Here is a 15,323-nt window from a genome sequence, read left to right on the forward strand (position 1 = left end):
GCTGTATCACACGGCCACGCCCCCCGGCACGCTGCGTCATTGGATGTGATTGACAGCAGCGCGAGCCAATGGCTGCGCTGCTTTCAATCCATCCACTCCAGTCAATCAGCGGCCAGAATGAGCGGCGAAGAGGACGGCGGGGGCGAGCGCGGGATTTTTGAGGGGTCAGGTAAGTAAAACAGGGGGGCTGGCAGTGTGAGATGTTTTTTCACCTTAATGCATAGAATGAATTAAGGTGAAAAAACATTTACCTTTACCACCCCTTTAAACCTAGACACATTATTCAGACAGGGCTTGACTGGAGGGTGAGGGGGCACTATGTGTGACACATTACTATTCTCTTTGGAGTGTCTAAAGGTGTCCCAGGTCTGTTACAATCCTATAGAGCAGGGATCTGCAATTAGCGGACCTCCAGCTGTTGCAAAACTACAAGTCCCATCATGCCTCTGCCTCTCATACTTGTAGCTGTCAGAGTCTTGCTATTTCTCATGGGACTTGTAGTTCTGCAACAGCTGGAGGTCCGCTAATTGCATATCCCTGCTATAGCGTATACTAAAACAAACAAAAAAATTACTGTGTGTCGCTAAAGTGTTTGGGTTTGACTTGAAGAAAAAGTGGCAACCCTAATTTGATGGTGTGGATAAAGCTTCATTAAGGACTGGAATATTTGTATTTATTGGGACACTGATTTAAAGGGGTTGTAAAGGTTCGTTTTTTATTTTCTACATAGGTTCCTCTAAGCTAGTGCATTGTTGGTTCACTTACCTTTTCCTTCGATTTCCCTTCTAAATGTTTTTTTTCTTTGTCTGAATATCTCACTTCCTGTTTCTCCTCAGTAAACTTCTCACCATCATCCGAGCGGTGGTTAGTCAGCCAGAACAGCTTACTGAACAGCTTACTGAGGAGGAACAGGAAGTGAGAAATTCAGACAAAGAAAACAAAGAAAAAAAACATTTATAAGGGAAATCGAAGGAAAAGGTAAGTGAACCAACAATGTACTAGCTTAAAGGAACCTATTTCGAAAATAAAAAACGAACCTTTACAACCCCTTTAAGTAAGGAAGAGTGTTTAAAGATTTTTGGTGCATTCACACTTCATGTGGATTGGAATCATGGCTTCAAATCCCAGCACTTTTATGAACTGTATTAATTATTTATGTGTATAGCATGTTATATGCATTTGAGTAGATTGTATTAACCATCAGTTTAATTTTTTTACACATTTTATTTATTAATTATATACAAATATTTATGTTGTGGGTGAAAATCACATTTACAGCACTGGGGATTTGGTCACAATATCCCACATTTTCATATGATATGAGGTTATTATTTTGGTTTAACACTATATAAATGTTTACAGCACTGGGGATTTTGGTTTTGTTTACAAAAGCATTATATGGCATATTTGTTTCTAATTGAAATTTGGTTGTGTTTGGCGGGGGGATGGTGGTGGTCGGGGGAGTGGCACCTGTGTAGATAAAAATCCTTGTATTCAGGGTACTTGTTTCCTTCTGCCCCTTTCTGCTCCCCGCCCCCCCCCTCTCCCACAGTGATGACGACTTCCCCACTCCCCTCTCCTGCTGGATGCTGTGGGCTATGATTTCAGGATGGAGAGCGGGGGGAAGGGGCCCTACTGAGCACATCCGCTGCATTGCTGACACCGTCCACTGCCCAACTGACTGACACTATTCACAGTCCTACTGACATCACTGGAGGAACTACCAGGGTTGACTGGGCCCTGGTGTTCCGCCACTGAGGGGGTCAAGATGGCAATGAGGGGGCCCACTGCAGAACATGTGAAAAGGATCCATTGTGAGAATGTGATAAAGGGCACAGCAACAGGAGTAAAGGGTCCTGGGATCAATGGGAAGGGCTCTGGGCTCAACGGGAAGGACCCAGGATGGGGGAGGCCTTCATGGTTTCTTGCACCGGTGCCCTGAAGGTTCTAGTTACACCTCTGCATTGATTAATGTAACTTTATGCAATAACATTTTCTTAGCTGTAAAATTCTATCTTTAGACTGTCATAAAACACACGCAATCTGTTGTACTCTAACAATCAGCTCAACTCATTCACTTTTCAGGTAAGTTAAAATGAGGAATTATCTCACCATATATAGACTCAGGCTGGAATTTCATGGTCTTGGTTTGTCCATCGGAGGTGATTTTGCAGGCAAAAGTGACTTGAAGGTGTCTGGACACGGATGATACAAATGTCAGGGATGATGTTATATTGAACAGTCCTTCTTTATCAGACTCTTCTGACTCCTTAGATATTGTATAACCAGTCAGGGGATCCCCTCCATTGTTGGATATTTCCTCTACTTTTCCATCTGTCTTTTCCACCGTCCACATCACCCGAGTGTCCTCAGAGCAATAAGACAGTGAAATATTCAGAGCAACTTTCTCCCCATGAATCCACCGAGGAGGTCCCTGAATCTTCCCAACAATGAATCTCAGCTGATCTACTAAAAGAAGACAAATACCAAAACTCAATGCCACTCATCTGCAGGACACATCACATAGACTATAAACATCTTCAATAAGGCCATACATTTTATTAGAAAATCTACTTTGTATCTCATTATACGAATGATCTCCATGTAAGTGAGAGGAGCAGAGACAGGTATTGTGTGAAGAGAGGTACTAGAGCTAGCTGGGTGCTTCAACTTAAAAAAGCTACAAATGTAAGGCATGTGGAAGATGGTGGAGCTTTTAAGAAGGTGGAGGGAAGATGGGACGCATGCAGAGGTCAGAGCTGTACAGGGGTGAAAGTGAGACGTGGATGCAGTGGTAGGCAGCTGTAGCAGAAGGCTGAACTCCGCACTTGGTTTTGCACTCCTGGTATTTAATGTCCCTTGAAGATCCTCCCACTGTTAGTGAGATTTGACCACACCCACAATTTAACCACTTCCTGCCCGCCATATGTCATATGTAACGTCCTTGACTTTGTGTGGGTATATCTGAATGATGGGTGCAGCTACAGACATCATTCAGATATCATTTTTTTCAGCTTGCAATTCCCTACACCATAGGAATGATCATAGCGGCTGTTCCACCACTTGATCGTTCTTACGGGCTTTGTGTCCAACAAAACACATAAACACTTTATAAATAAAATTTGAGTTTAACATTACATACCATAGACATATAACATAACAAGAAAAAAGTACTGGTAAAAAGGAAGGAATAATGCTAGAGGGATGAAAATTCAGAACTGTCTTGCACAATGGGCCATGAAACAAATGTATTGTAGGTTGAAAAAAGCCCCCTCTATAAGTAGCAGCCAAAAGCACATCTTCATTTCTGGAACACTTCAAGCTGAACTCTGAGATAAGCAAATATTGTCTAGATACAACGTGGATTGTCATACCCAAATCCACAACTCTGCTCTGAACCTCTAAACGATCATGGACCATATGGGTATGCAGTTCGTCTCTACTCCAACATAAGAATAGAAGTAAATGACAGTCACACTTCATAGTACGATCAACTTGATGACTTTTTTTTATTTTCAATAAAGCAGCTGCATACAGAGCTGGTGCAAGGATTTTTGACACCCTAGGAGAAAACTCATTCCCCCCGGCTCCTCCCCCTGGCCTCACCAGTGCCCATAAACGCAGCCTCAGCAGTGCCCATAAACGCAGCCTCACCAGTGTCCATAAATGCCGCCTCACAGGGGGGGGGGGGGGTGAACCCCTCGGTACACACACGAGTGTGATTGGCAAATTAGTCTTTATATACTATATCTGTATATACATTTACATGCGATAGTGCATGCAATCTCAGTGACAGTGTTTTACTCACCAGGTGAGGGTCTGGGGCTCTGCATCCAACAATGTGACCCTGCCAGTGCATGTGAGGAACAAATAATCCAGGCAGGCTCCACCCGTCACCAAGCCTGTAGCACCACTAGTGACTCCTCTGATGCTGCCATTGTTCAGGATGGACCAGAAGGGAAAAGGGGCCTTAACAATGTGGGGGGGGGGGGGCAGGATTAGGAATCGCTTGGTGTGTGGGCACCGGGAAGAGAGGCAAAACTGGCGATAGGACAACAATGCTCACTCAGAGATTGGTGTTGACATGACCACGTGCGGTGAGAGATGGACAGATCACTGATGATCAGAGGCATGCAACAGCTAAGGTGATGTTTCCTCCATACAGTCGGGACACAGTTCTCAGCCTCTGCTGCACCTCTGACATAGTGACACTATGTACAGAGGGACTCGGGAGTGTTCCGCTGTCTATTGAGAGTTAGCTGCTGGCTGCAGAGAGAGGGAGTAGGATCACCAGCGGCCGAGAGCCATAGGCGGCTGCCTAGTTAGCCTAGTGGTCGAACTGGCCCTGGCTGCTTACGGAAAAAAAACACTCTCCTCAGGAAGAAAGTGCCTTTCTTCCTGAGGAGTTGCTCACAAGGCAAGAGTAGGCTTATGCCACATACATACAACCGGACTTTTCAATGGACTAGGTCCGATGGACTTTCGGCGGAGTTCCGACGGACTTTTCGAACGAACGGACTTGGCCACACACAAGCATACCATAGTCAGATGGATTCAAATGTGATGACATACGACTTGACTAGAATAAGGACATTCATAGCCTATAGCCAATATCTGCCCTAGCGCCGGTTTTACAAATCAATTGTTCCCTATGAGAGCCATCTTAATTGGTCTGACACAAGTCGGTCTGACTTTGAAAAAGGTTCCTGTTGGAAGGCAACATGGTTTACTATCATATTTCTGGTATTTCATTCCCTGGTTGAAACAGGCAGATGGCCTCAAGTTGGAATGTGACCAATTACACATCAGAACTTTGTAGCATATCAGAATCTGCATCTGAAAGCTAGCAAGGCTGTAACAGCGCTTGGCTCCGGATCGTATGTTATAATACACTGCAAGCAATCTTCAAAGAGAGCCATGGCTGCCAGGATAATTGATGACGGTGGGTGACAAAGATCAAAGGATCAACAGGCACCAAGAGATGATACATGGACAATGCTGCCCCCAATACAACAGGAAGGACAGTAATATAATATATTAAAAGGACTACCTCTTGGCAATATCTCATTGGACAGGAGGCTAGTGGGGCTGGTTAGGAATGGGTCTGAATGAATGTATAAAAAGGGCACACATGAGGAAATTCATCCTTTTTTTCGCTGATGGCTCTTGCCTTATGGTTCTGAGCCTCATGGCTATCTCTCTTTTTGCCATCTGAGCCTAGTCGACAATACAAAACCTCAAGGAAAGCATTGTGATAAATATCTATGATATTCATGTATGTTATGTTCTGTTGGTATATGCTTGTAATTTCTTTCTTTAGTATTTTCATTTTAGCGTTTCCTATTTTCTTGGGAAATAAATAAGACATTGTTTTATTAAGCAGTGTGCTTGGTTTCATAGCTAACCTTAAATTATAGTGATATCAACAGTAACATGTGATCAGAGTTTTAATAGACTAGCTAACTATAGGAATAGACAAGTTAATACATGGGTGCAATAAATAAAGATAATCCGTAACCACCCTCGAATAATATTTATTTGCACCAATTACTTCAATCCCTGCAGGACTCTGGTCCAACTTTGGTCCATTTTCAGCCCATTTAATATCATTGAAGTCGGATCAAAGTCGGATCCTCGTCCTAACAATCCCACTTGTAACATCTGACTTGGTGATTACAGCAGCAGGAAAAGGAATTTATGTCACACTGGGATTGTTTTGATTGGTCAAAGGACAAGTCAGACTTATCTTAAAGTCGGAGCAAAATCGTATCCTGTTCATTCAAGTTGGATGGATGTAGGGCCGATGTCGCAGGGCAAAGTCAGATTGACAGTCGTACAACAGTCGTGTCATACCAGTGTGAACCCGGCCTGACTTGTTCGGGGAGAGAAGCAGGTCTAATGCCAACAACGCCCTGCAACATAAGCCCTTAGCTACCCATGGACCACTTTCATATAAAGAACAGTTACACATTTCTGACTGTTTTGAGGCACCTTCTATAGTAAGAGGTCCTGTGCTCTTCTCCACTGATTCCTTCAAAGATGGATGGTCCACCCTGCAGATAAACTCTTCTCCCTTATCTGCGATGGATGGCTTAAATTTTATACATGCTTTGTATGTGAATGTGTTATCCTTCTGCTTCTGTGGTGTGAGTTCTGAGATATTGTACCCATCATTCTGGAACAGAGGGAATTTTTGTTCACTGTCCTTCTCCTTCTTCAGCCATTTCACACTCAGGACTTTAGGAAATACATTGGACACCTCACACTTCAGCGTTGCTGTATTTCCATAGAAAAGATTGGGAACTGGAATATCCCATACCTCTGGCTTCCAGGGAAACTCTGTGTGCAACAGGAGAAAAAAAAAGATTATCAATCTTGTTACCAGACAAACGAATTGTAGAGCCAGCAGGTAAAATTGATCGGTGCAAAGTAATATTACAGTTGTAATGATATCAGAACCTTCTCTCATTTTGTTTACATATATGTTTTATTTGCGATCATGTGATCATATGTCCTGGCTTTTAGGCATGTGATCAGCATTACAAGTGTAGCACCCTCCTAGGTAGGTGATAGAAGAGAGTATAGTTTTGGGGTCTTTCTGCTTACCAGGAAGGCTGTCAGGTAAATTTGGATGCTCTCTGCCTATCAGGTAGCAGGATCCATTAATGGGGTCTACTCATGGTGATCAGAATACATACTGTATACACACTGACAGGTTATGAGGGACACAGAGCCTGTCAGCAGCTGCAAGGGAATTCTCCCCCTCCTCCTCTGTTATACTGTGTGCGAGCAGCGCTCGCAGAGTCTCAGCTACCTGACCTGCTCCCTACAAATTAAACAAATCTCCCTACATAAGTTTTATATGTATAGCTGCTGTCTTAGACTTTCTATATATGTCTTTTAAAGTTCAGATGGTGATAGCCCCTGTACACACGGTCGGAGATTTCCACAACCAAATCCGTCGGATTTTGCCTGTCGGATTTTGTCCGTCGGATCTTGTCCGAAACTGTTGCATACACACGGTCGGGCCAAGTTGGCGAAAAATCCGATCATTGAGAACGTGATGATGTAATTTCGTTACGATGGGACTACGTTCAGGCTAGTAGCCAATAGCTTTGATGTAGGAATTTGATCTGAGCATGCGTGGCACTTGGTCCGATGAAAATGCTCTACACATGATCGGATTAGGTCCGTCCAGTTGGTTGGGAAATATTTCCAACATGTTGGAAAATTGGGTTGGACGGAGATTCAGACGGAATCAGTCCGATGCATACCACATACAGTCGGATTATCCGACGACACGGTCCGATAAGACGCAATCCGACAGATTATCCGACCGTGTGTACAAGGGCATAGAGATTATCTCTTCCTGTACAGCCAAAACAGCTGATTGGAGGAAAGGCACACACCCCCCTCCATAAAGGTAGAGACAGGCAGAGACTTGTAGAGCTATCCTGTGATACAGCAAGCTCTCTGCTAATCTATTTATAGCAATCTCCCCCCACACAAAATTCAGCCTGGTTTTATCTCAGTTCTCTAACTTGTCAGAAGTTATCAGGCTGATAACAGAAGATCGGAGCAGGAGAAAGCCACAGGACTCAGTGCTTTGAAGAGAGATAAGAAAACACTATAGATATATGTGCCCAGCTCAAATTTCATGACTCAGATTTACATCCAATGTAAGGGCCCCATTAGAAAAATAGCACAAAATGCTGTAAACTGCATGCAGGAGTATCTCATCTCCTTTGTGATCTGCTCCCAGCTCCACTGTCTGCAAGAACTACTAGACATGTGCATTCGTTTTCGTCCGAATGCATTTTCGTCCGAATTTCAGCTATTTTCGTTTTCGTTTTGACAAACGATAACGAAAGCACAAAATCCGAAAAACGAAAGATCCGACATAAATAAATGCTTTATTTTCGTTTTCATTGTTACAACAGTTCGATATAGAATAGGAGATTCGACATGACTCTGACAACAATCTGTGTCTATAGAACCTGTGTTCGAATGTGCCTAACCTTACCTCTATTAGTCCAAGATTATATAGAGAAAATATTCGACAGAGAAAAAAGATTTGACAGAGAGAAAAGATTCTGCAAGATACTGTCCTAAAAAGTGTTTGAGGACCCGGGTCCTGCCCCAGGGGACATGGATCAATGCAAAAAAAAGTTTTAAAAACTGCCGTTTTTTCGGGAGCAGTGATTTTAATAATGATTAAAGTGAAACAATAAAAGTGTAATATTCCTTTAAATTTCGTAGTGGGGGGTTGTAGTATGCCTGTGAAGGGGCGCATGTTTCCCGTGCTTAGAATTGTCCCTGCACAAAGTGTCATTTATGCAGGAAAAAAAGTCCTTTAAAATCACTCGCAGCTATTATGAATTGTCGGCTCCGTAATACAGAGAACACTCATTGAAAGTCATTGATAAAAAAATAAATAAATAAATAAATAAAAAAGCGTGGGGGTCCCCCAAATTCAATTACCAGGCCCTTCAGGTCTGGTATGGATATTAAGGGGAACCCTGCCTCAAATTTAAGAAAAAATTTGACGTGGGGTTCCCCCTAAATATCCATAACCAGACCCTTCAGGTCTGGTATGGATATTAAGGGGAACCCCGCGTCAAATTAAAAAAAAAATTGACGTGGGGTTCCCCCTAAAAATCCATACCAGACCCTTTATCCGAGCACGCAACCTGGCAGGCCGCAGGAAAAGAGGGGGGGACGAGAGAGCGGCCCCCCCTCCCTCCTGAACCGTACCAGGCCACATGCCCTCAACATTGGGAGGATGCTTTGGGGGTCTGTGACCCCTCAAAGCACCTTGTCCCCATGTTGATGAAGACAAGGGCCTCATCCCCACAACCCTGGCCGGTGGTTGTGGAGGTCTGCGGGCGGGGGGCTTATCAGAATCTGGAAGCCCCCTTTAACAAGGGGACCCCCAGATCCCGGCCCCCCCCTGTTTGAAATGGTAAGGGGGTACAAAAGTACCCCTACCATTTCACAAAGAAAGTGTAAAAAATGGTTAAATAAAACAAACACACTTTTGAAAAATTCCTTTATTAAAAATAAAAAAATAAAAAAAAGATTCCAGCGGCGGTAATCCACTCTTGCTATCCAGCGACGGACGGTCATCTCTCCAGCGATGGCTCATCTCATCCAGCGCAGCGAATCCATCCTTCTGTCTCCGTGTAGGAGACACTGCAGGCATTCCGGCGGCTGACGTTTCTTATATACGGAGGGCGGGGCCACCCGTCACCTGACCCCGCCCCCCTCTGACGCAAGGGGAAACCCGGGGTTCCCTGTGACGTATGGGTGACCCCGCACCCCTCTGATGTAACACAGGCAGGTTTCCGTTACATCAGAGGGGGGCGGGGTCACCTATACGTCACGGGGAACCCCGGGTTTCCCCTTGCGTCAGAGGGGGGCGGGGTCAGGTGACGGGTGGCCCCGCCCTCCGTATATAAGAAACGTCAGCCGCCGGAATCCTTGCAGTGTCTCCTCCACGGAGACAGAACAAGGATGGATCGTTGCGCTGGATGAGATGAGACATCGCTGGAGAGATGATCGTCCATCGCTGGATAGCAAGAGTGGATTACCGCCGCTGGAATCTTTTTTTTATTTTTTATTTTTAATAAAGGAATTTTTCAAAAGTGTGTTTGTTTTATTTAACCATTTTTTACACTTTCTTTGTGAAATGGTAGGGGTACTTTTGTACCCCCTTACCATTTCAAACAGGGGGGGGGGACGGGATCTGGGGGTCCCCTTGTTAAAGGGGGCTTCCAGATTCTGATAAGCCCCCCGCCCGCAGACCTCCACAACCACCGGCCAGGGTTGTGGGGATGAGGCCCTTGTCTTCATCAACATGGGGACAAGGTGCTTTGAGGGGTCACAGACCCCCAAAGCATCCTCCCAATGTTGAGGGCATGTGGCCTGGTACGGTTCAGGAGGGAGGGGGGGCCGCTCTCTCGTCCCCCCCTCTTTTCCTGCGGCCTGCCAGGTTGCGTGCTCGGATAAAGGGTCTGGTATGGATTTTTAGGGGGAACCCCACGTCAATTTTTTTTTTAATTTGACGCGGGGTTCCCCTTAATATCCATACCAGACCTGAAGGGTCTGGTTATGGATATTTAGGGGGAACCCCACGTCAAATTTTTTCTTAAATTTGAGGCAGGGTTCCCCTTAATATCCATACCAGACCTGAAGGGCCTGGTAATTGAATTTGGGGGACCCCCACGCTTTTTTTTTAAATTTATTTATTTATTTTTTTATCAATGACTTTCAATGAGTGTTCTCTGTATTACGGGAGCCGACAATTCATAATAGCTGCGAGTGATTTTAAAGGACTTTTTTTCCTGCATAAATGACACTTTGCAGGGACAGTTCTAAGCACGGGAAACATGCACCCCTTCACAGGCATACTATAGACAACCCCCCCCCCTACGAAATTTAAAGGAATATTACACTTTTATTGTTTCACTTTAATCATTATTAAAATCACTGCTCCCGAAAAAACGGCCGTTTTTAAAACTTTTTTTTGCATTGATCCATGTCCCCTGGGGTAGGACCCGGGTCCCCAAACACTTTTTAGGACAGTAACTTGCAAATTAGCCTTTAAAATAAGCACTTTAGATTTTGAACGTTGGAGTCCCATAGACTTTAATAGGGTTCTAAAGTATGCTATATATTAGCTCCGTCGAATTTTCTTTATACATTCGACAGACACCATAAGCCTTCAAAGACAGATTCGACCGTGATTCATGTGGATTTTCGGACGAATGCAATTTTTGAACGAAAAACGAAATAAATAAAAACGAATTTCGGGAGTAACTAAATAAATTAAGTTTTCAGACGAAAACGAAATTCCGAAACGAAATATTTTACTCTGCACATGTCTAAGAACTACCAGCCCTCCTGGCTACTCTGAAGATCTCCCAGGGAAGGGATAGAAAGGGTTAAACAACTCTGTCTTTCAGAGAGCTTGCTACATGTGCCGGTCTCTCCCCTTGTGAATCCCTGAGTGTGCTGATGTACTCACTCTCTCCTCTTTGCTCCCTGCTGCTCCTTAGTCAAGATTCCTTCTCAAACCCTTATGATGACAGGATCTTCCGAAACAAGCCCAAGCCCAGTCTGGAGGCAAAGTCCCCCCAAGAACCAGGGGTACTTACCATGAGTCATAAACTTAAATTTGCTTACACTAACACTAGTAGAACACTAGAGGGTGCTACAGTTAATATAGCAAATGGGCCCGTAAGACACACTCATCAAGAGTGCCAACTATGTCCAACCTTTCCACCTAACTCCTCCATTCATAAAAGCTGCACTATAGTTTACATCAATTAAAAACGACCTATGAATGGAGATCAAGCAGATGAATAAAAGGTCCACTTCCTCCATTCATAGCCTGTGTTGAATTCGTAGAAGGTAAAGAACTGCTTCTCAGAATAGAGGAGGGGGCAGAAGGTCATGCATTGTTAGGCACTCCTGATAAGCAACTGTAACAGGTACATTAGCTCTATTAACTCCTGCTGCAATATAAAATTATGACTGTGGGGGTGGGGGGGGGTTGAACGAGGAAAGATCTCCACTAATGCATGAGCCATTAGCACAAGAGGCACTTCAAATTGATAGCTAGTCATATCCTTTGTGCAATTTTTTTTTTCCCTGTCTAAACTTAGGCTTTAAGCAGAAGGTCAGTGTGGAAGAAACCACTCCCCAATCAATTCAGCTAATCAATGGTTCTTGAACATACTATGTGGTTGTAGGCAAATACAGGTTGTGAGATCTCTTCCAAGCTGAAGGTGGCTTTGTGCTCAGCTTGGGTAGGGAAAGCGTAGGCATAGTGGTAGAGAGCAGTTCCAGATGAGTAGGGATTTGTAGACTTCGTTTTCTGGGTGTTTACACTTTACCATTCCCAGACAGTTAGCCTCTGGCCGTCATACACCGCTGTGACCTGCTGGAATAAAGCATCAGTTAAAGTGAAATTAAACCCATTTTTTAAACTTGTACCTACAGGTAAGCCTATAATAAGGTTTACCTGTAGGTACTGTGAATATCTCCTAAACTTGCACTGTTAAGAAGATATTCACAGGTGCATGTGGTCTGAAGGGACGGCAAACCTGTGCTGTCGCTTCAGGGCCCTGTGCCATGGTTCATGACTCTCACGCACATGTGCCGTCTTTGCGGTGCAGCCATTGAGGTGGTCAGAGGACACAAACCCAGAAGGAAGACCAGGTGTCAGGATGCGTATGCCAGCACACAAGATTCTCTGGATGAACTTCTGTGCACGGGATAAAACATATTAACTTTCATGCTTGCAAGAATTGGGCACTGGCTAATACATATGCGCATGTGCGAACTTGTGTGCACACAAACAATTACGCATTCTCGTGCACGCTGGTGGTTGTGGGCATATGTCTGCTCCTTTGGCTCCTGTTCCACTGATCCATTCCAGACCCAGCTTGTTCCCAGACCTCGCTCCCGTCTGTGCCCTGTACCTGATCCATCCCATCTGTCCTGGCCTACCTGACCTTGCTACTCTGTCTGCTGTCACCAGCACCAGCTGCCTGCCTGCTTGCTGAAGCCATCTGATGACTTCTCCTGCCCAGTGAGGACACCTGCCCTGCTGGTAGCAAGACTTACAGGCACTTGTGCCACTCTGCACTCCTGCACCCCCGTCTACACTATCAGGAGCCCCGAGTCAGAGGTGTAAGAGAGGCCTTCCTCATTATATCAGGCTCTGCTATCAGGTACATGATACCGGGTGAAGATGTAAGCGCCTTCAGCAGTGACAGCACACCACTGGAAGGCTTTGTTCTAAGGTAAGAATTTCATAATGTGCTAGTATGCGATGCATACTAGCAAATTATGCAATTGTCTTACAGGGTATGAAAAAAAAAGTGGTTTACTACCGCTTTAAGGTTACCATCACCCCTCCAGTGAAATTGTAAATGGAACTTGTATTACTGTGGAATAAAGTTGAGTATAGCACTTAGGTTCCACCTACATGGTACGAAAGCTAGGCTATGCAGGCTTTGTAAAAACAGAGGGTGCTTAAATGTACTAGCACACATGAATACGGGTCATGTTCTGATTTGGTAAGGTGGACTAATCTTAAAGGAGAAATGCAGCCAAAGCTCATTTGCACTCATGTGACCTGTTTTCAGCAGACAGCAGGCTGAAAGCCCACTGTCAGCTGTCACAGAGCCAGTCCAGGCTCGGGAAGGATCACACCCAGCACAGACTCTCAGAGAGCCACTGGAAGCCTGAGCTGGCCACTCCCACCCTCTCCACAGCCCAGTAATCCAGTGAGTGGGGGGGCAGAGCAAAGAGCATTGACTGGCAGGCACCAACTCTCTGCTCACAGAGCTCTGAGAATCAAGTGATCAACAGTGTTTGATTGCTCAGTTCTCAGCCTTAGAGCTGGCAGGGAACAAATGCAGCATCCACCTAGATAAGTAGATTTAGGATTAGGTCAAGAAAGTTAAAAAGATTTTTAAATTGTGAGTTCTGTGCTATGATTAGGTGTCCTAGGAGAAGCAGTTACAGCCAGCACACAATGGATTTTCAAGAAAATGTCCAAATGTTTATGATGATCACATCACAGCAGTAATTAGGACCATAATCCATTCCAGAAGAATGCTTGTAATCCAAAGCACTCGTATATCAAAGCGAGTTTCCCCATAGGAATCAATGGAAACTCAGATAATTTGTTCCACATTGACTGCTGGTGTATGCAATACTGTATATGGCCAGAGGTGCGAGGGTGCCACTGTATGCAGTAGTGTATGTGGCCAGAGGTTTGGGGGAGCCAGTGTATGCAGTACTGTATGTGGTTAGAGGTGCAGGGGCGCCAGTGTATGCAGTACTGTATGTGGTTAGAAGTGCAGGGGTGCCAGTGTATGCAGTACTGTATGTGGTTAGAAGTGCAGGGGTGCCAGTGTATGCAGTACCGCATGTGGCCAGAGGTGCAGGGGCACTGGAGACACTCAGAGATACTCAGGAACCGAGTGTCTCTGATTGTTTATAAGTGTCTCTGAGTGTCACCGGTGCCCCCAGCACCTCTGGCCACATGCAGTACTGCACACCCCAGTGACTTGAATGCAACTCGTCTTGCGAGACAATGCTTGCAAACCGAGCCAGGATTAAAAAAATAAATAAAATGGCTTGTAATCCAAGGTTTAACTGTACAATGTTTTGTGGCTACAAAGGACCCCTTTGACCCCTCTACTGCTTAAAATTGGATGCACTTTGAATACAACTGTCCCATTGATTGCAATTGCAGTTTCTGCTTACTTATGGTTTGAGGTGTACTAACTGATATGTCAGCTAGCCCAAATGATTTTGCCATAGCAAGGTCAATGGTTTCAACAATTTTAGAGCTGTTCGCGTGATTGTGATTGTATAATTATTAGCCAAGACAATCCCAGTTCATTTCTATTTAGTAAATTCTGGATCTGATCATTCTTGGTACCTTTATCCAGCACAGACATCTCTCTGCTCTCCCAGTCCTCCATGGAGTCGTGTTTCCAGGACACCCTCACCACAGAGCCTGTATGACTGAAGAAGCTCCCAGGAAGTTTATATTCACTGTTAATTGTGTGTGTCCTGTCATCGTTTTGAGATATTTTGCCACGATCTGAAGTTTCCTTGTCATTCCATTTTATCTGGATATTACCAGGGTAAAATTTTTCTATATCCAGGGAGCACAAAACCTCTTCAGAGTCAGTCAAAGACAGTTTTATGGGACCGGACACTGTGGGCTTTGCTGGAAGAAAAAGAACAAGAAATGATCACAATAACAGTGCGATACAAGGTGCTCATTACCACTCTTCTAAATGTCTTCCCAAAACATGACACTTGAAGGACAAATGCCACTATACTTTGTGTATAGATGTAGGGCCATCAAGCTTCAGTACTGCGTGGACCAAATAAACAAGACCTCCCTGTGATAGTATACTGATTTATGATCTGTCATTGACCTATGTACATATACTGAATGAGCTCCTCAATTATATAATAATCCATGTTACATAGTTAAATATGTGTTTTTCTATTGCTACCTAAGGTTTCAGAGCCAAAAGTGCCTTTCAGATGGCAGCAGATAACTACAGTGCCTTGCAAAATTATTCACCCCTTGGCCCCTTGGCTTTTTACCTATTTTGTTACATTACAGCCTTTAGGCCCCTTTCACACTGAGGCGCTTCTAAACTGCCAGTAAAACACTGAGCTTTTTTTTTTTAATCAATAGTTTTTATTAAAGTTTAGATTTTTATCAAGACAAATGACAGAAATTATGACTAAATAACAGATAAGTTACAGTATTTAGATACATA

The 15,323-nt window shown here is 44.3% G+C and overlaps 1 protein-coding gene across 1 annotated transcript in view; it reads right to left on the reverse strand.

The window, feature by feature from the left end:
• Nucleotides 1-15,323, reverse strand: part of LOC143925670 (uncharacterized) — a 49,071-nt gene that overhangs the window by 15,487 nt on the left and 18,261 nt on the right. Inside the window, exons 3-5 of the mRNA XM_077450133.1 lie at nucleotides 14,462-14,755; nucleotides 5,992-6,339; nucleotides 2,113-2,469 (exon numbers count right to left, since the gene is read on the reverse strand). Of these exons, the coding sequence (XP_077306259.1) occupies nucleotides 2,113-2,469; nucleotides 5,992-6,339; nucleotides 14,462-14,755 (999 nt within the window). The remainder of the gene's footprint in view (nucleotides 1-2,112; nucleotides 2,470-5,991; nucleotides 6,340-14,461; nucleotides 14,756-15,323) is intronic.

Source organism: Lithobates pipiens, unplaced genomic scaffold (genome assembly GCF_037356315.1).
Source record: "Lithobates pipiens isolate NorthernLeopardFrog02 unplaced genomic scaffold, aLitPip1_a1.2 Scaffold_22, whole genome shotgun sequence".
NCBI classification, from domain to species: Eukaryota; Metazoa; Chordata; class Amphibia; order Anura; family Ranidae; genus Lithobates; species Lithobates pipiens.